General features: G+C 46.5%; 7 protein-coding genes across 7 annotated transcripts; 2 read left to right on the top strand and 5 right to left on the bottom strand.

Annotated features, from left to right (window-relative positions):
• Window positions 1–119: 119 nt before the first annotated feature.
• HET-E1_18 (Vegetative incompatibility protein HET-E-1) lies at window positions 120–1,281 on the bottom strand (the record flags this gene model as incomplete). The annotated part of the gene is made up of 3 exons (XM_031150049.1): window positions 120–229; window positions 277–840; window positions 888–1,281. The coding sequence occupies 3 exons, from the start codon at window positions 1,279–1,281 to the stop codon at window positions 120–122; spliced, it is 1,068 nt and encodes a 355-aa protein (XP_031004297.1).
• A 34-nt stretch (window positions 1,282–1,315) lies between these two features.
• Window positions 1,316–1,916, bottom strand: LHYA1_G005098 (uncharacterized protein; the record flags this gene model as incomplete). The annotated part of the gene is made up of 2 exons (XM_031150048.1): window positions 1,316–1,513; window positions 1,644–1,916. The coding sequence occupies 2 exons, from the start codon at window positions 1,914–1,916 to the stop codon at window positions 1,316–1,318; spliced, it is 471 nt and encodes a 156-aa protein (XP_031004296.1).
• An 894-nt stretch (window positions 1,917–2,810) lies between these two features.
• On the bottom strand, window positions 2,811–5,543 carry RAD5A_0 (DNA repair protein RAD5A; the record flags this gene model as incomplete). Its single annotated transcript, XM_031150047.1, has 7 exons — window positions 2,811–3,015; window positions 3,076–3,261; window positions 3,310–4,182; window positions 4,244–4,460; window positions 4,586–4,794; window positions 4,851–4,964; window positions 5,017–5,543. 7 exons carry the CDS (start codon window positions 5,541–5,543, stop codon window positions 2,811–2,813), a joined length of 2,331 nt encoding a protein of 776 aa, XP_031004301.1.
• A 3,898-nt stretch (window positions 5,544–9,441) lies between these two features.
• LHYA1_G005096 (uncharacterized protein) lies at window positions 9,442–11,126 on the bottom strand (the record flags this gene model as incomplete). Its single annotated transcript, XM_031150046.1, has 2 exons — window positions 9,442–10,647; window positions 10,698–11,126. 2 exons carry the CDS (start codon window positions 11,124–11,126, stop codon window positions 9,442–9,444), a joined length of 1,635 nt encoding a protein of 544 aa, XP_031004300.1.
• An 848-nt stretch (window positions 11,127–11,974) lies between these two features.
• Window positions 11,975–16,173, bottom strand: UBE2Q2 (Ubiquitin-conjugating enzyme E2; the record flags this gene model as incomplete). Its single annotated transcript, XM_031150045.1, has 8 exons — window positions 11,975–12,656; window positions 12,719–13,012; window positions 13,065–13,214; window positions 13,358–13,422; window positions 13,496–14,247; window positions 14,303–14,558; window positions 14,609–15,855; window positions 16,017–16,173. 8 exons carry the CDS (start codon window positions 16,171–16,173, stop codon window positions 11,975–11,977), a joined length of 3,603 nt encoding a protein of 1,200 aa, XP_031004299.1.
• An 881-nt stretch (window positions 16,174–17,054) lies between these two features.
• LHYA1_G005094 (uncharacterized protein) lies at window positions 17,055–18,149 on the top strand (the record flags this gene model as incomplete). Its single annotated transcript, XM_031150044.1, has 1 exon — window positions 17,055–18,149. The coding sequence occupies one exon, from the start codon at window positions 17,055–17,057 to the stop codon at window positions 18,147–18,149; it is 1,095 nt and encodes a 364-aa protein (XP_031004298.1).
• Window positions 18,150–18,632: 483 nt separating this feature from the next.
• Window positions 18,633–20,764, top strand: LHYA1_G005093 (uncharacterized protein; the record flags this gene model as incomplete). The annotated part of the gene is made up of 4 exons (XM_031150043.1): window positions 18,633–18,824; window positions 18,883–19,261; window positions 19,309–20,388; window positions 20,481–20,764. Coding segments are annotated over 4 exons (1,935 nt in total), but the record flags the coding sequence as incomplete, so codon positions are not given.
• Between the last annotated feature and the right edge of the window lie 91 nt (window positions 20,765–20,855).

Here is a 20,855-nt window from a genome sequence, read left to right as displayed (position 1 = left end):
CTGTAGTATTCGAATAGATTTATCTGAGCTACGAGAACGGAGATCATCAAGGATCCGTTTATATCTGGATTTAGTGTCAGGAGAGGGCGAGAAATATAGGGGCTCAAAAAAGGATATTCTCACGCTTTGTCAAGACCCTCTGGGAGAGTCTTAACGGATTCTACAAGCTCCTGTGGGCTATGGCACTCCTCTAGACTTTGCATGATCAAACGTACCCAGAGGAACATGCCTGCAGATGCGTCAGTGAGGGGTGCATATCGAAACGACTATACTCACCATCGGCCTTGGCCACGATTTGCCTTTCAATTCGGTCAATCAGATCGTTACCAAAATCACCCCGAAAGCTATCGAGTTCTGCATGTACGTATAGCCCAATATCTTTCTTGAGGTCAACGTTTTCGTCCCTGAGAGATATAGTAGGCTTGCCATTCAGCCTTCTGTTGATATTTTCACTCTCCCTATTAGAAAATAATATCCTGCATTGGCCACCAGGTAGTTTAGACAGCGATAGCAACTCATTCAGAATTGTTCTCTGGTCAGAAAGAGGGTACTCGTCCAAACCATCAACAATAATTCGTATAGAGGGAATTGCTTGGACAAGCTTTTCCAGCAATCCTTTTACGCGGGCTGCGCTCGGAGCCAGACCTTTGTTGGCATAATTCTCAAATATATAAGGGGCAAGGTCGCGATCAGCCCTCAAAAGTTGAACTATCACACCCCGCATAAGTTCTCCAAGAAGATGCTTTCCTGTTGTATAACTGTTGCATATATGGTAAACAGTCGTGAACCTGCCTTCTTCTTTCATTTGGCGGATAATATGGGTGCTTAAGATAGTTTTCCCTGTGTAATAATTAGTAGATCTCACAGTGCGAAATATGTAGCCGTACCCGCTCCTGGGATCCCTTTCACCCAAAGAATAGCATCGCTATGTGCATCATTTTTCCAAGATTGAAAGATTGGGTTTCTGAAAACCCATTCACAGGTTCCTTCTTGCCTCTTTTCTGCTAACTGATCGAGCTCGTCATCATGTTCTTCATCTGGGATCTTGAGCCAGGAAATCGAATCGTGGAGGTAATAGTTCTGGGTTCTTTTCTCTTGCTGTTCTAGTTCCTGATGAAATTTGATCCTCAACTCACGTGCCTCTACTACATCGATAGCCACAACTTCTCTCATGACAAGATCACGATGGCGAGCGAAATCCTTGAGGATACTGTTGAATCGATATTCAAATGACTTCCACATAGAATCGAAGAATAGGTGAAATGCTAAGGGTGTCGTCATGTTAAAAAATTTATTGCATCTTTCGGGAAGAGTACTAACATCTTCTTCCAAAGAACTTGTACGCTCTGCGATGGAAATCGAGAATATCTGAGTAAACAAGGCCGAGTACAACTTGGAAGTTCGGGTCATAACTGAAGGCCGTCTGGAGCCGACCAAACTGGGGCATAACTTCGGCGATTTGACGGTACGCATCAAGCAGCTTATCAAATATGCTTGTGTATTGATCTGCGAGCTGTCACTCACGCCTGTCAGGTGATATAATGATATCTGGTCACGTGGATATCTCACTTGAAGCATCAACTTCACTGGAGCCTGCTTCTATATAAGCGTCGTAAAATAAGACTAGAGATAGCTATACTCACCCAAATCCAGGGCATATATGGCGTGCCATTACATGATACCTCGATCACTTTGGAATAGTTTTGCAAACCCTTGAGGAAAGGGGCAATGCGTCGCATGTTGCGGAGATTGCCTCTGGCCTCGTGAGCTTTTTCGATTTCCTCAGCCGCTTTCCAAACATCTTCGAAAGAGGTCGACTGAAAGGCATTCGCATCTGCAGAGGTGACAGAGTCCTTCAGCTTCCGATAGGCAGTTTCAAAGATCGAGTTCGGGGTGGCGGTTGGAACTGTCGCCATGTTGCCGTGGAATCTCAAGTGGGAAGGGTGAGCCATATGGTGAGCATTGAATCAATACAAATGAGTACTCGGTCAGAGCTACACGCTTCTGAAGCACATACATATCCATACTAATAGGCTTTTGGTGATGAGAAGGCTGGCGAAGTGGAACACCTACCCAGCCTTGCCTGCATGCACTGCGGGAGACTAAGCCCCTTTAGTAACAAGCGCAATTGTTGGAGGTCAAATGTCATGGCATGGGTACTCTGTATTGGGGGGAAAAAAGGCGCATATGATTGCATTATAGCTATCTACTTTATTGAGTCTTGCTTGCTCGCTATAGAAGAAGTTGGTCTGCAATCAACTTCTATTCGCACAACAGTCACGTGCTTAGATGTCGGAATAGGATACGTTGGAATATGTAGTGTCTATCAGTATTGTAGAAGGGTGAAGTGTCAACTACGCTACAAAATCGGGTTTTGACTGCCTGCTGACCAATCCAATATAAAGTCCAACAGGTTACAAAGATGTTGGAGACATAGCTTGACGCTGGCATAAGAAGCAATTGCATAAATATTAGGATGTGTAGAATGAAGAATAAATCTAAATGAAAAGTTCAATGGTCGGTTTTTATAAAGGTAAGCAGCTAATAAGTCCAACAAACGAACAGTCTTCGAATACTAATAAAGAAACAGGAACACTCCCTTACTCATGGCCTCAATTCGCCCAATATAGCAATCTCGCCTAAGACAATCTATCTCGCATTTCCTGATTGAAGGTTAAATCAGCCAGCTTGTTCGTGTGGTAAGAGCTTACCATGAGTCTTTGTCTACTATCCATAGAATAGTCACGCACGTCAGGGCCAAAGGCCTCTACTGCCATCCCATCTTTAAGGTCTTGTGTCGCTACTACTTTCTAGTTCATTGTCAGGTTCTGTTTCCCATCGATACCAGCTCGGGGTATACAAACCTGTTCGAATGAGTTCTCGATCCTATACCGGATAGTTTTGACCGCTTTCCGCTGTCCCAAGCGATGAATTCTACACAGAGCTTGCTCTTCCATCATGGGATTCCATTGGGGCTCGATGAGGTAGGCAATCGATGCAGCAGTGAGATCGAGTCTGCAGCCCTAATTAGTACATTGGAGACCGGGCTCGAGGGAAAAGGGCTGGGATCCATACCCAGCACCACCACAAGTAATAGAGACTAGAATTACTTGAATTAATTCGTCTGTTTGGAATTTCTGAATTGCTTCTTCTCGCTTTGCACCTGAATGTCGACCATCTATACGAGTATAAGATATCGACTTTGTTCGGAGAAGAGATTCGATGAGGTTGAGAGTAAACGTCCAGTACGAGAAGACGACACTAGAAAGCCGTTAGCATCTTGCTTGCAAGCCTTTTCCTCCTAAATACCTTTTTTCTTCATTAGGAGAACTCTGAAGATCTTTCACTAGAGTTTGAAGCTTCGTAGAAACAAGTTCGGGTTGGACAGCTAGCAGCGAACCCTCAATCCCTGGTGTTGAAATACTGTCTAAATTCCAAGAGACCTCGAAACTCTTACATGGCGAGGAGTGCGAGCATGTCGATGCTTTCTTTGATCTCGAAGAGCTTTTGAAACAGAAACCGCATATGAGTGTTAAACACTTAGTAAGATGAGGTTTGGGAACCTGGGCATTCTGCCCTCCACCGGCGCCATCTCTGAGTAGCTCCCAGCAAACAGAACATTGCGCTTCGCCAGCACAGACCATGGTCTCAAAGGCCTTATTTGCTGATCCTTTGGTCCATACTTGTATGTTTTCTGGACTGGGTTCCGATGGCTTGACAACAGGTCGTTTCGAATGGGCTAGTCCGTGGTTACACAGAAGTCGCAATTCATTAAGCCATTGCAACGCATTGAGATATTGGCCAGGATGCAGAGGGTTGGAAGATAGAGCGGTATCTAATTTTGTGATTGTACTTTCTTTCACTTTGTTATACAGCTCTTGTTCTTCGGGATTGAACTTGAGATTGCGAATGATATCTTGGCGCGGTGGTAAATCAACGACGCCTTTCGATCGGCAAAGGGAAATGGAGTTTACCAATTTCTTTAGTCTCGTGCGATCCTCGAATTTTACCCAAGGTTTGATAACTTCTTTGTCGAATATTTTGGGGTTCGAGAATGGAGATATTTGCAGAAATTCAAGCAAGCTACCGAAATCGCTAAAACGGTTCTGGATGGGAGTTCCAGTAATAGCCCACCGACTAGTTGCTTTAATCGCACAGCATGCTCGTGCTATTGCAGTAGCTCTATTTCTAATTGTATGGGCTAAATGATTAGCGAATTTTTTGATCGAGGGAGAGAATAAACCTGCCTTCGTCCAAGACAATCCGGTGCCAAAAGTACGAGAAGAGTGTATCTTTGATATGACTTGAATCCAAATGCTTCTTCTGCTCGCCAGCTAGTGTTTCAAACGTGGTAATGACAATGTCGAACTGGCCGAGAGACAATATTTTGCGCTTTTGAGATCCGTGATACCGCGTCCACGTTAAAGTATTCGGTTGTAAATGCCTATGACGATCAGCATCTGCAATCAGTTCGCTACAAGCATGAATCGGCTGTGTCTCACCGCTTCAATTGTGTATCCCATGTTTCGAGGACTTCATTGCAATATTAGCGTCAAGAAAGCTGGGAAGGGAGTTCGTTACCTACGAGAGTAAGGCACCACCATAAGCGTAGATTTGAGACGTCGAAGGGGTCCTTGCTCAGTGTGGATTAAACCTTTCACATTACACCTAATGAGGGCAATGAGAGATATCATTGTTAAAGACTTCCCCAGGCCCATTTGATCCGCAAGTAACCCCCCTCTAGAATCTAGCGGCTCGTGACTTTGAGACATCTCAGTAATCGTATTCGTGTACCTATAGTGGTCAGTATGTATCAGAATAGACCTTTGGTTATTTCCCACTATACTCACTTTACCTGGCCAAACTCATCGATCTCTTTCACCCAGAGGTCATCATCTCGTGAGTCATCATACTGCCAACCACCTTCGCGCTTCACCATAAAAGTCAACGCTTTTTTCTGGTGCCTGTTTCAATCAACACTCTGAAATACTCTATAGCAAAAGGAGCACTTCTTACATATATAAAGATGTAACGATGGCATCTGGGGCTTCTGTCACTTCAAGGTGATCATCAACATTACTTGTCAATGCAGAAAATTTATCAGAGGTATCCACTTTGGCGACTTCCGTGGGGAAGTTATTATCTTGTAGAGTAAATGTCATAACGAGTTCCTTGGCTCTGCAAAGCACTTGCGGATTCTGGTACGGGACGTCTCTGTCACACAGTAGCGGTGATTGTAAACATATACCACACTTTGTCAAGTACTCCCCAACCGGATCACATAGTTCTTCTGGCCCGTATATGATGGCGTTCATCACATATTGTAGCTCGTTGGCTCCAGGTTTTCGGGTTCCTTTTTTAATGATACTTGCTCTCTTATTAGTTGCCTTGCAGTAGATCTGGAACTTGATATCTTGTTCCATGTCAATATTAGAAATAATTTCAGCAACACGGTCGTTCAATTCACCAAATGCCGAGTTTCTACCAATCTCATGCAGCTGATTTGGTCTTACAAAATCCAACGGGATCATGGAAGCGTCCATGATCACATACCCGAGCAGGATGCTGCTATCGGAATATCTGTGATCTAAAGAACTTAGTATCAACAGACTAAAAGAGTTTTCAGTTTAATTTACCATGCCAAAGCAGAGCTCCCTTTTCAGGGACCTGGGGTTTGGCGTCGTCTCTTTGCCAAAAACCTCTCCATAACCGCTACTGGTGGTCGAGGGGCCAAGATCGAATAGATTGTTCGCTGAATCATTAAGACCCCCGAGTCCGCAGCCTTGTTGCTGCCAGTCAGTGGAGCTGGAAGCCTCTGAATATTCCGTGTAGATATCTTGACAGAATTCTGAACTGAGCAGCGGGGTTTCAAAAGGTAATACGGCACTAGTGTCCTGCTCGTTCTGAGAAGTAGTTGTCCAGGTTTCTTCAAAGGCAATTTGTTCAAAATTGGTGTTTAGATAGCTCACGAACTTGGGTTGCGTAAATGATGCTTCCTCTGTTGAATACTGGTTTTGTCCATCGAGGCACTGTCGCTTGGAGGCCGGGTATTCGTGCTCGTGCCCCTGATGCTGGTAGAACCTGTCATTCATGGCTTTAGAATATTGTGGTATTAACTGAAACTAGGCTTTCAATAATAATTCTCCCACGCATGTTGATTTCAGCTTAGGAGGTTTTGGCCGCGGTCGTAATTTAATTGCGTTGAAGGTAATAAAACAAATAAAATGAAAATCTACTCGCGCATGGTGCATTCTGTATGTCACCTTACAATGCTCAGCCTCAATAATTCGGGCGTTGAAATGTCTTTGTGGAAGGTTGCGTTGATGCAGCTCGTGGATGCAGGCATTGCAGGAAGCCCAGCTGGCAAAGCCCTGGCCCCGGGCGCTGCGCCACCAGAGCAGAGCGCCTTGCCACATGACTCAACTTCACTGGTATCAAGAAGGAAATAGATGTTCCTTCTCAATATATATATCACCGCTCCGAAAAGTATTCAGAAGAATAAGACGGCACTTCACTTATAACTGAATTCGAAGGGTGCCATTTCCGCTTGACCCAGGTACCTTAAGCAACACAAGTCTCCCCCCGAACGATTGGTGGGGTTACACTGAAGCCTAGTTTATTTAGCCAGAGTATGCTGAAATCAACCCCCTGTGGAGCCTAACGAGCCTTATACTTGTACTTGCATTATCAGTTTATATACCACAATTCAGGCTTTCTATTAGGCGATCCAGGTTTTATTAAAAAGAGCAACATCTGGTGGGAAATTATGATGCCCACCACTGAAGGATCCATATACTGTAGCTTTGGTTGCCCCGAGGGCTACTAGACGTGTAGTTGTCTCATACTTAGGTATTGTATGGAATCGTATGAGAATGGACTATTTGATCTAAATACACCTCCCTTCCTAGGTAGGTATAAGAAGTGTTGTCAACGCTCCCTAAAGCTTACTGTATCCTTATATACGCCGCCGATATAAATACCGGCCTTGTGCTGTCTTGTAGAATCTCCTGACGACCTCCAGACATTTCCAAAGTCGAGAAGCTAAATTCAACCTTCAATGACACAGTCCCACAGCACAATACTAAGCCTCGACATGTCTGAAATATTTGATGTTCCTACATGCCTAGCAAAAATGAGGCACCCACCCCCCTCTCCTAACTACCTCCCATCAACGGAAATCCAAAAAATTTCACGTTACTCAGGAATCGATTATTGAGAACGAGGTCAGTGAAAAGGCAAGGTATGGGCCAATACAGTCTGCAAATACCCCGAGAACGAGGGGACGAAGTTATTGTGGTGGGGTTGTTTCTTGAAAGCCCCGCAAGTTGTGCGATTTGTTGTTGGTGTGTACCTTATTGTGCCCAAACAAGTGCCAACCTTCTAATAACTACGAAACATTGGAGAGAAATAAATCAACAACGCTAATTCCAGCAAGCAATTTAGTTTATAGAGCTGCAAGCCTCGTGTTTCTTATACCGGCACCGATTTTCATGCGCCCAGTCAACCCATTACGTGAATCTAACTTGTAGACAGGGCTCTTTACGAGTACACTACCCCTAATTCTCTAGCGAGATTTACCCACACTAAAGTTAGCAATGCAGTCCCAGTCACTCTTTCTCGGAACTCTTGACAGCAACAAGAAACTTGACAGTAAAACATCACTTAACAATAACACCCTACGTATATGACTTAAATATACCCAAGCAACCCCACCCCTCGCCTGAACTTTCAGCATCCCCTGCAAAAGCTTATGAAAACTGCATCATAACCGAGGTAGGTACTTGCGCGTAACACCTTAAAACTAGCGCAACTTTGGGATTTCTGATATCCATATATCTACAGATTGAATCAAAAAACGAAGCTCTATCTATGATATATATAAACGAATGGCAGCCGAAGGCGTCAGGGTAAAAGTAGTGGCAATCAAGAACTAGGCGCTCGATATGTAGTGAATATCAGATCAAACACCACAAATCCTCTCTACCCCCATTCAACCCCGAAATGCGTATATATACCCCCCATTGCTCGAACTTCATCCTCTCACATCCAATACGAAATAAAAGTTTCCAAATAATACACCAGCAGCATGAAAAGCTATCGCGTTCTAACATGCCCACGAACGCTTTAAGAGAAGACGGAGAAGCGTTTCCTGTTCGTACACTCAACAAGCCACTCGTGGGAGTTGGCCGCTCGTGGGAGCATACATTCAGTCGCTCGTGGGAGCTCGACTTTCAAAGCTCGTGGGAGCAAGGATTCCAAAACATCAGCTTACGATCGATCTCAGCAGTTCGCAAATCCATCCATCCCGTTGAACAACCAATCAACACAGGCCCTAGATCCAAAGTCTAAGAATACTCACTTTTTCAGCACTTTCAGCAAACGACCGTATGGGAAAGTTAACGGCAGAATGGTCTTTAACAACAAACATTCGCACCATCTCCTCAAGTCACAAATGTCCTTTAGCTCACCGCAGCACCTTTAATTCGCTTCCAGAAATGTGATTCATATAGCAAATAAACTTAAAGAAACGAAGCACGATACTGCTCACACACAACATGGTCCAATAACCCCGAGCTACTCGAACCGACAAATTTCGTATCTAGTGGCCTTCCAAGACTCTCCGAAAACCAGTTTATATACCCCGAGTATACGGCAGACAAAGCTGTAAATACCTACCCTTCCCCCACCTCGTTCACTCACTCACTACCTCAATCTACACTCATGTACAAATTCAAAATATGTATATCTACCCCTCCTTTACTCTCCTCTCCTCTTCCCACCTTTACAAATCCCAAGAAGAGACAGAGATCAAGTCATCCCAGAATGTTGTGTCCGCGCGGACACTTATGCGCCGATTGATCTCAACAGCTCCATATGTACATACGACGGTACAGCATAACCTTCCCCATGCATCTAGAAGTTTACTCTATCCGATACTGGAAAACGAAAATGAAAAGAACTGAATTAGAACAGAATGAATGAATGAATGAATGATAAAGATGACAGCAAATGTGTGATGACTTTCTTTGACAGTAAGTTCACAGCGGGCTTTCACTTGAGAAACGAGGTAAGATTTGAGAGAACAGGTGAATGAGTGAGTGGTGCGCGAGCTGAATAGTTTGCACTTGTCTTGGTGGCAGAACGTGATTTCTTCATATGACAGAAGATCAGTAAGTTGCAGTTCAGTAATTGGGACCAGTGGGCAGGCAGGAATATATAGGCACTTGCAACTCTTCCGAAATCTTGCAACTGGATAAGAGCACGTGCTGCATGTATGGAGTCGAAGGCCAAAACGATGTATCTGAAACTTGAAACTTGCTCTTCGATGTTCTGTAGCTTGGTATTTTATCCCATCCCATCCCAGTACCCAACGCCCTAAAGTAACCTACCCACCAGCCCTAATTACAAACCCAACCAGAAATATATACTCCGTAACATAACTCACCCCTCCTTCCCAATAGGCTTGATCCTCCTCCCTCGACTACTAGTAGTCCCATCCCCCGTCGGTACACGACTCATACTCACGCCTCCCATATGCATCTCACTTGTATCTCGGCTCCGCTGCTTGTCCATCATCTCCCCACCACCCTCCATATCGTCATGATCGTGCCTCGCAACAGCATCGGCTTTAAGCCAATATTTATACGTCCTAGGCTCCGTCACATTCTGCAGCAGCTCGTGCCCCCCACCATCGATATCGAGATTGCTGCCCAGGCCTTTCGCATCATTGTAAGCGCGCGCTCGTCTTATCATATCGAGTTCAGCTGCTGCGTCATCGGCACTCAGTGCCGCGGGTGCATTAGAAGCTTCACCTTTCCCGAGCACTTTTTGTGTGGTTATAGCGAGGATGTTAGGCATCTTGGGGATCTGGCGGGTTATGGCTTGGAAGTTGCCGGGGAAGTTGAGGTCGTCTAGAGCGTCGATACCAAGGCCTGTACTGTAATTTGGGAGTGCAGCTCCGCGTGTACTTCGAGTGGCATGTGAGTACTGCCGTTCCATGGACGTGCCACCAGGGAGAGAGTCGTCATCTTCGTTATCTGGGTCCAGCGCGCCGTGCTCGGAGCTGTCTTCGGATTTGCCATTGGGTGGGGAGTCTGTGACATCAGAGAATGGGGGGTGTCGTTGCATGTGTGTGTGTGCGGCGAGAGCGGCGACGTTGTAGGTCATTGCTAGCTCTTTGTCGGTGAAGAGCTTGTCGATGCTGTAGAGGGGCGAGTCGACTTGTTGGGTTGTGAGGTTTTGCTTCTCGGCGAACCAAAGAGGGGTACTGCTGCCGTTATCCATTCGCGGCCGTGTCGGAGCTGGAGATTCGTCACTCTCTACAGCTTTGCGCTTTCGCTTGCTGCCCTCGCTGAAGGTTGGTAGTTCGTCTGCCTCTCGGCGATGTCTTGTAGCTCGCTTGCCGTGAATTCCACCTGGGCTGGCGGGATTCGCGATTCCGAATTGACTTGGATGTAACAGCAGCGCATTGCTCTCGCCAATTTCCATTGTTTCCTTATCTCTTGATAGTCGATTCTTCTTATTCGTGACGCTATTGATCAATCGATCGCGCAAGGTGGTGGAAAGGGCTTTGTGTTCGGAGGCGGCAAGCTTCAGTCTATAAGCATGCTCTGCTTTGAGCTCACTCAATTTAACATTGAAGTCTCTCTGCAGAAGTATTAGATCACTCAAAACAATAAAGAGGGGCATACACGTACGTCGTGTAAAGTCAAAGCAGTATCTCTCTCCTCCATAGCATCATTGACCTCCCTCGCAAAATCCATATAAACCTTGCCAGCTCTAGGAGGAGGATTCGGCCCAATCGACTTCATCATAGTCCTCTTTATGTTATCTTGAACTAAGCCTTCAATTTGATATGGCATGCTCGGGAGGGGACTATTGCCATGCGCGTCGGCGTCCATAATCAGGTTCATGTCGATTTGGAGGGCTTGGAGCTGCTCGCGGTAGTGTGCATCTCGATTCGAAGAGAACTGAGAGGTTATCTCGGCCAGGCGATCTGCGAGTAGAGTCCGCTTCTTGTCTCTTTTAGAGAGTTGTTGCTGAGGAGGGCTATTGGAGTGGTGTCGATCGACTCTGTGGGAGGCGCCCATAACTGGGGATAGTTGAGGTGATTGACTCATGGCCATGGTAGTTGCAGCTGAGCTGCCGTAAAGAAGGAGGAATTGTAAGTCTGCAGTTGTAAATTTGTAGATTGTAGACGTTTGTGGGATTCAAAAGCCGGATTTTCTTTCGGACTGAGCAATGTATTGTAGAGAGAGCGGTAAGCTAAGAACGGAGTAGCAAATATGCTATAGGTATAGGTCGTTCACCCGGACCGGAATTAGTTACATTCGAATGCAACTATAACGTGGCTGTTGTAGGTAGACTTTCAAGAATTGACAGGAGGTTATGGAAGAGAGATGATGGGATGGTCTTGATCCCTTCTCCAGCTTCGCAAGTTCGCACACATGATGCCTACCCTACCTAATCCCTGCACCTTCTGGGCTCGGTCCGTCTTTTTTCCGACTTCCGAGCCTTGTCACTTTCTGATTCCTCTGATTGGCTCCCGTTCGCTACCGAGGTATTTAGGGTTTATTACCCCTGAGTTGAGATAGAGCCTCAAAATGCAGTGCAACAAACCATACCATACCTCAGACTTGCTATTCAAGGACTGACTGATCGCCTTTCCGCTCCAGTCAGTAATCATCTAGCTTTATTCTCGGAAGCGTGTTTATATATACTTTGTATTCAACTCGGGACATATCACAATAGCCTGCAGGTGTTTCTACATCTATTTTATTCATCATTTGCAGACTCAATCCTCAAAGGCTATGGTTATTTATGTATGCTCGCCAGACTTCTTTTTGCCAAATGTCATTAACGCCCGCCGAACTTTGAAGGACCTCCCAAACACCATGCTCTAAAGTAAACCCCCGCAAACCCATTTTGCCCTCTATTTCCATTGCAATATGATCGTCGCTTAATAAACACCTCTTTAGTTTCCACCAGACCCGCTCGATACATTGCCCGTACCGAAGTCACCAAAGTCAGGAGGGACCTGCCATCCATGTGTTGCACAAGCACGGCGATAAGCATCAATTGCCTCATGGATCCCGTAGTCGCGCTGCTGCTGCTTACCCTGGCTTTCTAGACGCGCGGGTTTTGGTTCGAGGTTTGAGATTGCCATGCGCACCTGGAGAAGGACGCTCTCAATAGATGAGACGGCGCTCCAGCCAGAGTTAGTAAGCAGCTCCATACACATCGCACCACCGCCAGTAACATGACCACCCCCTCCGTTCATGAAGGGTAAGAATCGAGGCCGAATGACTCTTACGAACGGTGGAGAGTGGGGATAGTCCTTTCCGAACCGGATTTCAAGAACGACGCTAGTGATTCCGGCATTCTTCATGTCCTTCGCAATGGGTAGATTTGGCTCAAAAGAGTGCAGCTCCACAATCCACTGATAGACGTTGTTGATCAAATTGGCATCGATGTACCAGCCTAGCTCGTGAAGCGGAATCTTTTTCTGAACTTCCAGAACCTCCTTCAAATTCCTGTTCAAAGCTTTGGTAGCCATTGTTGTCGCATACGCCGGTGGCTCTAACATCGGAAGACTTGATTGATCAAGGGAACCTGGGACAAAATCGGTCTTGGGAGAAAGCTTTAATGTTGAACCTCTGAAAGATTGTTAACAAATCTGAGCCTGTATCCCCACTCTCGCCGAATAAGGCAAACTTACAACACAACCAGTTCCTCTTCCTTACCCTTGCCTCTCTCAATATTATCTTCTTCGTCAGATAAGAGAAATATCAAATCTTCCATCTCATCGGAATCACTCGCTGCAACTGTCGATAATTTCTCAACCGTAATAGAATGCTTGCGTCTCTTATTTTGTCGAGTATCATCCGTATTGTCAACGCGGAAACTCCGAGACGTTAAGATAGCACACTGTGGGACACCAATCGCCTTGTTGATGGTAGATCTCGCTGTAAATTTGGGATCTTGTGCGACTTCCAGGGAAGAACTAGTTTCACTGCCATATACATTAGCTGTGTATTATTGTAAGAGGCTAAAGTGGCACATACATAAAGCCCGGATCAGCTGGATTTTGAGCTGCTATATTCTGTGAATCCCTACCAGCGGCCCCTGAGACTTGAACCAGAAGATATCTGCATTGGATCCAGTCGATGTGCTGCACTACTAGATAAGGTGTAGAACTTATAAACTCCGAAGGACTGCTAAACCTATTAGTTGATGAAGAACCGAATTGGTCTTGGTAGCTAAAGAGGCTATAAACTGTGTTGGGAGCCGGGACCCCAAACGCGGTGGAATAGCTCACACAGTAGAACATGGCTTTTTACAGGGGAAATTGACTGACCAGTTCACTATCTCATTCAAACTCATTGCTGAATTTATTTTCAGGACAGATCCCTGCCAGGATGTCTATATACGTACATTAGTATCCAGCAAGTTTAGTCACAAGCGTTTGTACAAGAATAAGAAAATTGCGACTTACAGTACTCTGCATTGCGTAGCCAACAGAAATATTCTGATCAAGTGCATGATAAATCCCGTGACCATACGCTCTGCCGTGGAGGGTTTCCTTAAAGTCTAGTCCACTTCGAATGATGCTATGCCAGTTTTGAAGTGGGCTGCCATGCCACGCAAACAAAGTTGGATGTTTGGGATCAAGCTTTGCTTGTTGTGTCTTAAGAGCGTTCAAGAATTTCTGCTCCTTGTCTGGGGCACCTTGAGCGAATCGGAATTGAACCCAATGCTCAGATATACCAGAGATTCTCTGGTCAAGCTTGACTTTAGCCTTAGCAACGTCTTGATCATCTTGGCCTGGGCACCTATCGACCTGCACGATGCATGAACGATTGGAAGCGATAATCCACCGAAGTAATCCCAAAGCTGCTGGCGATACACGATCATTCCAGGCAAAGAGACTAGGTTCAGAGCGGCGACACTGCTGAGTGAGATATGTTCTCATCTCTACAACAGATGGCAAAGTCTCGAGAAGAGTGATGATCGTCTCCGACTTGGAAATGTCATCCATGTCGTCAAAATTTTTATTGTATATTTGAAATGTTGCTGGAATCAAAAACGGTGGCGGTGGGGTTGTGGCAGGGGTCGCAACAACGGGTGCATCGACAGGCGTGTTTACAGACATGGAATCAGCCGCTTTCTGAGTGACAGCAGTTTCAGCCAGCTGGATTGTGGGAAACAGGGATGTGTCCTGAACACGATAGTGATCCGCAGGTCGACCTATAAAAGTATTAACCTCCATGACAAACTATAATATGAACACAACTCAACATACCACCAGTTGTCACAATGACCCAATCGCCTTTGCGGACAGGGCTTTCCCCTTGACTCCCATCAAATACAACTTCGTGGCGATTGAAGTCTACCTTGACGTCCGTTAAGATCTCGGCGGATTCGTCACTAAAGCCGAGTGTCTTGCCTGGCTGTTGTGCATCACGTTGGCGCATACTTGCCTGGTAATTGGTACGACGATCTATGACTGCGGGTACTGCAAGACTCATACCAGTAGGATATTCTCGAAGTCTTTGGTTCTATCAATTCCGATGTCAGCTTAAGTCACGTATCAAAAGAGCGAATTTACCATTGCGCTTGAATAACAGAAGCTGACCAGGAGATCCACAACATATGGCTGAGTCATGATCTCATGCTCAACACTTGGTCCAAATCCCAGACTCATGTATTGGTAGAGGCAGAGCGGCTTGCTGCACACATATGGCTTCAGCGCGTCAAATTGTTCTTCAATCTTGTCATGACAAACAAGACAATACTCTGTACAGCGAACCAAATACCGCAAAGAAAATTGCGCAGCAATGAGAGGTACAGAGATCTGTGTCGCTTGGTCATCATCGAGGTGGTCCTTCGCCAACATGTCCGGCATAGTACTTTCGTGTACGTCCTTGACGTAATATTCCTCTGGTAACTCAGCACTCGGGACATCTATTCGTGATTGATTGTCGTTGTACCAAGACTTTGCACCAAGCCAATTCACGCCAATACTATCTCGGATCTTGAGTAGAGAGATGAATGTCTGATTGATAAACTCGTTCAAAGAGCTGCTGATAAAGAGATTTGAAAAGCCCGCGGCTTTCTTTTCCAGTTTTTCCGAATCTGCATTCGCAGCCTCAGGGGAATCTTGGGCGTTTTTGGCAAGTTCTGTAAATGCTACAACAGCTTCGAGATGTGTAGGTTTATATTTGTTGCTGAACCCGATTCGGAAATCAATGTCTGCCGACTTGGCGGCCTCCTTCATAATGGTCTCAAAGTCCTTGTAGCCGTTGGAATATCGAATCAAAAGTACTATGTACTGCTGGGGCTCTAAATCCCAAGCTTGGATGGCTTCGTCGGAAAGTCCAAGTTTAGCAACCTGGACGGAAATACTAAGCATACTAGACACAGAGTCGGCCTTCAACCCGTTCAAAATTCCTATTCTGAATCCAGCCAGCTTGACAGCTCGCAGATCTGCTCTGATGCGTCGATTAATCTTGGCAGCATCTTGTGGACTTAGCTTGATTGTCGTGGACATTGCTCTTCCTCCACCTGACGGATCCATGCCCCAGTCATCATCTGAACTGTAATTTTCGGATTCATCGTCCGTCATCTCCATATCTGAGACTGCGTCGGAAGCACCGTCTAAGTCAAGCGGGTCCTCTCGAGACCCCGTAGCCAGGAGCTTGAGTAACTTCTTCGAGATCGCAGCGACTAAATCTGGAATTGACATTCCCGCAGACGTCTCTTGTACAGCATCCAGAGAGTTGTTAACACCTTCTGGCACATTCTCGGATATTGTAGAAATCATATATGTGTTTCCATCGGGGTATTCGCTGACATCTGTGAGGAATTAACAACATGTAGCAATTGAAGAGTGCAATTATATGAAACAGCATTGTGCAGGAAGTTAGGAAGTGTAGATTTTGCCAAAGACAAGTAGGCCCTGTAAGAGCAGTAGCAGATTTCAGGATGGTGAAAGATGCAGAGACATAGAGACATACCCAAAGCAAGCAGGCCAATCTCAATTGCTATGCCAGAAGAGGGAAGAAAGCAGATGTTGAGATCTCCATCTTCGCTACCCTTCGCAATGCTGTTGATGCCGGGTATCTCTTGCGCGGTAACTTTCGCAACATCAGCAATATATGCCTTTCGAGGCATGACTGCGGGGTGTATCGAGATGTGGAGTAATGGCTTTACGACGAAGGCTGAAGAGCAATAGTTGCAGGACAGATCGCTGCGTTGTCATAAATATTGGAGAGGGCCTTTGGCTACCGCGGTCTATGTTTGAAAAAAAAATCGAGCCGCTCGTTGATGGTGGGAGGCTATCTTTGATTTTATATGCAAATGCGTCACGAGAGAAAAGTGAATGGCGAGGCCAGGCTGCGAACCATTCAATCGATTCGTCGAGGCGGTCTAGCGATGCCGTTCTTGCGACAAATAGAAGCTATCGAAAGCTCTTTTTGTGCGGAATGACGAGAAGATGATTAGAAGAAGATGATAACGTCGAATGCCAAAAGTTGACGGTGTGCAAATACAAGTAGAAGTGGAATTCAAACTTCAGATATTTGGGTATATCGGTCCCATCGAAGGCAGCAGCTGCGCAGCCTTGTGCTAGAAGGCATAAGCTACTCGAGTAGCCAATCAAGAGCAAGCGCTGCCTACCTACTCGGTACCTAACCTAAGTAGAAGTGAATGTGACCTCATAAGTGCACCTATCCAGACCCTTCACCTGTTGGTAGTCTGAATAGCTTCACTTGCACCTGGTCGAAACCCGAATTCTCAGCTTGGTGTGAAGTAGAAGATTGTACGGTAGGTGGGTACTCGTAGATGCCAGCCACGTCGAGGTCGTCCAAACAAGCAAGAACGCCAAACGCCCCCCTTCTACCCCACCCCACATATACGGTACGGTACGGTAAGTAAGCTCTGCGAGAATAGAAACACCACGGCACGGCACCCCCAAAGCACCGTACCTACCTATCTATTGTCCACTCCCATATTCTCCATCTCCAAGCACGGTGACGAAGCCTTCGTAAATCGTTATGCCTCCACGACGACAAGCAAGTAATGCCTCATCAAGAACCGCACAACCGCTGAAATCCACACCCAGCATTACTATCCAGCCCAAATCCACACAGATTGCAGACCCGGCCCTGCGACCATTCTTGAACCCCTCATTCGACCCCGCCGATTATCTCAATGCCACTCTCCCCTCCCTCCAGACCCCGAATGCCTCTCAATCTCCAAGGGGCAGTGTCCCTCTCGCAGAATTGTCCGCACAAACCCAGACGCTTCTCTCTCAGCTCAGCGCACATACCACGCGACTCACATCCACCCTGACACAACTCACCGACGAGATTCTTCGAAGCGGAAGCCGGTTAGCATACGAAGTTGAGGTGTTGCGCGGAGAAACTCTTGGGCTATCAGAAGCCTTGACAGAAGGATTACAAGACGATGTGGCCAGATTTGTTCCGGGTGGGTTGGAAGGAGACCTTGCAAGGAAACACTCGAAGGGCGGAGAAGTGAATGGAAATTCGAGACGGGCTTCAATCATTACAACTCCGAAAACACCTATACAAGAAGAAATACCCGGCGTTGCGGATCCACCTTATATCACGAAACTACGAACACTCACCCTCGTACGCTCCCGATTAGATACTGTGATTAAGACGTTTGGCGATGCGATGGCATGGACATTTCCTCCCTCCGAGGTATCAGTGACCTCGTCATTCTTATCCGTTTCCGCTCCAGAGCCCGGTTCAGACCAGCATAGCACAGAGGAGAAGGGCCAGCAAATATCAAGAAAGTTACGGGATGATATTGCAGATCTACTCATTGGCGGAGACCCTGTCGACGGCATCGAAGCTGCCGCCAAAAGAGTGGAGGAGCTCAAAGAACTGGCTGTAGTATGGAAGGGCACCGCGGAAGAAAAGGCAAGAGTCAGGTTTGTAGAGTCTCTGGCCAAGCTAGTAGAAGACAGACATAGGGAGCTGCTTCGGGACTCGGAACAAGATACTCGTCTACGGCAAAGGGTTGAAACCTTACAAGAAGATGTTGATGTCAGTGCGGGCGAGACGAAATCTCAGGGCGGGTATGGCTTTATCAACCAGCTGCAAAAATTAAGAGGGGCTTCATGACAGGACGATGGAGAAGACTAAAGCTACACGAAAAATGATACCAATTTGATAAACCTCGGGCAGAAATCCCTTGCTTACCTAGGTACGTTCTGCGAATTTCCGCATTTTGGTGCGGGGATTGGCTCCCGACTTCAAACGAAATGGTTCAAGACCAAGACGTTGCAGGATTATGGTTAAAGAATTGGTTTCATACCCGAAAAGCTATAAGCATGTCTTTCCATCAAATATTGAAAATCATTCGGGTGATGAGTCGTGTGCTTGCCCTTCTTACGCTCACATTCCTACGGGACAACACCCGTTCCCAAAGAAAGTATATTTATTAGTTCTTATCTATCGTTTCTAGCATCTTATAGAAGTCCGCAAGTAACGGCCATGAAATAAACTCAATTTTGATATCTTCTAGTGTTGAATTCATACTCCAACCTGAGTCATTCGCACCATCACTGGGTCTCAGATAGGAAGTTTCTGGTCCAAATCTCTAACATGCGTCTCGAGGCGGTACCTTATCCCCCAGATACAGCGGTCAAGGCTAAACCGAAGAGTTCTCCAGCCAAGAGCGTTGCTATACACTTGGTAAACCTGCTCTGCAGACCAACAAGAATACGACGAAGGGCAATATGGAGTGCCTTTGCTCTCACAGGCGTCCTTTTTCTCATAATTGAAAGACGGCATGCAGTAAGCTCCAGAATTTTCCTGCTGCTGTGAACGACTATGGACTGACAGCCCTTTTCAGGATGATTTACAACTAACAGTGTCAACTCTGGGCGGCTACGTTCCATACAGCATCAGTGATGCCATATCCCACTACGGCGAAGTCGAACAGGTCGAACAGAATAGATGGGACGATGTAGTAGATCCCAATAGTGGAAGCAGTGTCAAGAAGCCAAAATTTCACCTACTTATTCCGACCCCCGACACAAATGCTTCAGCGAACCTTTGCAAGACGCTAATGTCTGCTGCAATTCTCAATTATCCACCGCCTACATTGATTCATTATGGTGATGCAGGTGGAGCATTTACCAGACCAGGGGCAGACATTGTCAGGAACGTATTTAGCTTTCTTTTGGGGAAGGAGGCGCATGATGACGATTTGATTTTGGTTGTAGAGCAAGGTGTGTCTCACTACTCAAATTTTGATCAACTTTCTAACGTTGGATAGAGAGCTGGTTCCAGCTTCCGGCCGAAGTTGCTGTGAATCGGTTCTTTCACGGTCTCCAGGACTCCAATGAGCTCCTGTTGAAACAATATGGACAAAACATGACTAGCAACGAAACAGCCAATCTATCCACCGACTCGCCAAAATACACCCAGAAAGTCCTCTTCGGAGCCCAAAAGCAATGCTCAAACCCTCGCGCCGATCCAGCTTGCAACTCTGTTCCCCAATCTTCCTTGCCCAAAGATATATACGGGCCCCAAACAGACCGCCATCCAAGCGGGAGGTACAATCGGCCCCACTTTATGGACTCAAATATGGTAATGGGACGCGTCTCCGACCTCCTCCCAATCTTCAAATTGGCCACCGAACTCCTCGAATTCGAAGATATAGGCAAATACGGCAGCCAACATATATTCTCCCAACTCTTCGGCGAGCAGGAATACCACCGAGCCCTTTACCTCAATAGCATCGCCCCCAAATCACGCTGGCGGCAATGGATGAACTCCAAAACTGAACCCTCGAACACTCCCCCTCCCGTGCCAGGCAGGAATTATGAGTTGGGGATCGGTTTGGATTATGCAAGTTCCATATTCCAAATCATGGATAACAGCGCCAAAGACGTCAAATCAATGCGTTTTGACAATGCCTCCATAATAGCATCCCCCTCCAAACTATCAGCTGCTTCCTTCAAAACCCCACCGCACCTGCCCCCCGACCTAACCCTCAGCCGCTCGCCCTTCTCTCTGCACCAAGTATCAGCACCTAACCCCTCGCCCCCATTTTCCGCCTTGGACAATCTGCCAGAAGAAAACATTAGCTGGGCGGAAATCCAGCTCGCTACTAATCTCATCATCCCTGGCTCTAGTGTGCCTGCGATGTTGGATTACAGGGGTGAGGAGGGCTTGATGAGGAATACGTGGAGAGAAATGTGGTATTTTGAGTTCGGCCGGGCGCTGATGCGGCAGTATATACGAAGTCCGCAGGGGCCTATCGCTGCTTCGTCTGGTGATAAATGGTGGGATTTACGGGGCGGGAAAGGAGGAGTTTGGGATGAGAGGGGGGAGTGGAGGGAATGGATGGATGGTAGGTACTTCTTGTTTCCCCTTGTTTTGAAGATCGAGCGTTTCATCTTGTTAGCTTTCGTTCATAGAAATCATGGTACTAACTCCTTGCAGTCTGTGCTGGGACGAGTGATGAGCTGTTTGGGGATGGAAAGGGGCTGTTTGGGATGGAGGATGAGAGTGTGGGAGGGGAGAAGCCGGTTCATACTACTTCCGGGGAGAGAATCAGTGGACAAGACCACCCGGAAACGGAAGCAAAATCGAAGGAAGAGGGCCTGGCGAGGCAAAAGCATATGGGCCATGATGTGGAGACACCAGCTGTGCAAGGAAACAAGAACCCAACACTCCCCACCGAGGACATCCGAACCGCCAACCAAAACAACGACGAAGAGAATTACCGTAACTACTTCGGAAACGAACACCACGACGAGGAACACAAAAGCAGCTCAGAAGAAAGCAATAGCGACAACGACGAAGAGAATTACCGTA

This window comes from Lachnellula hyalina (genome assembly GCF_007821495.1).
Source record: "Lachnellula hyalina strain CBS 185.66 chromosome Unknown contig00093, whole genome shotgun sequence".
NCBI lineage: Eukaryota > Fungi > Ascomycota > Leotiomycetes > Helotiales > Lachnaceae > Lachnellula > Lachnellula hyalina.
Note: the sequence above shows the minus strand (reverse complement) of the source record. Positions and strands in the feature narration are given on the sequence as shown.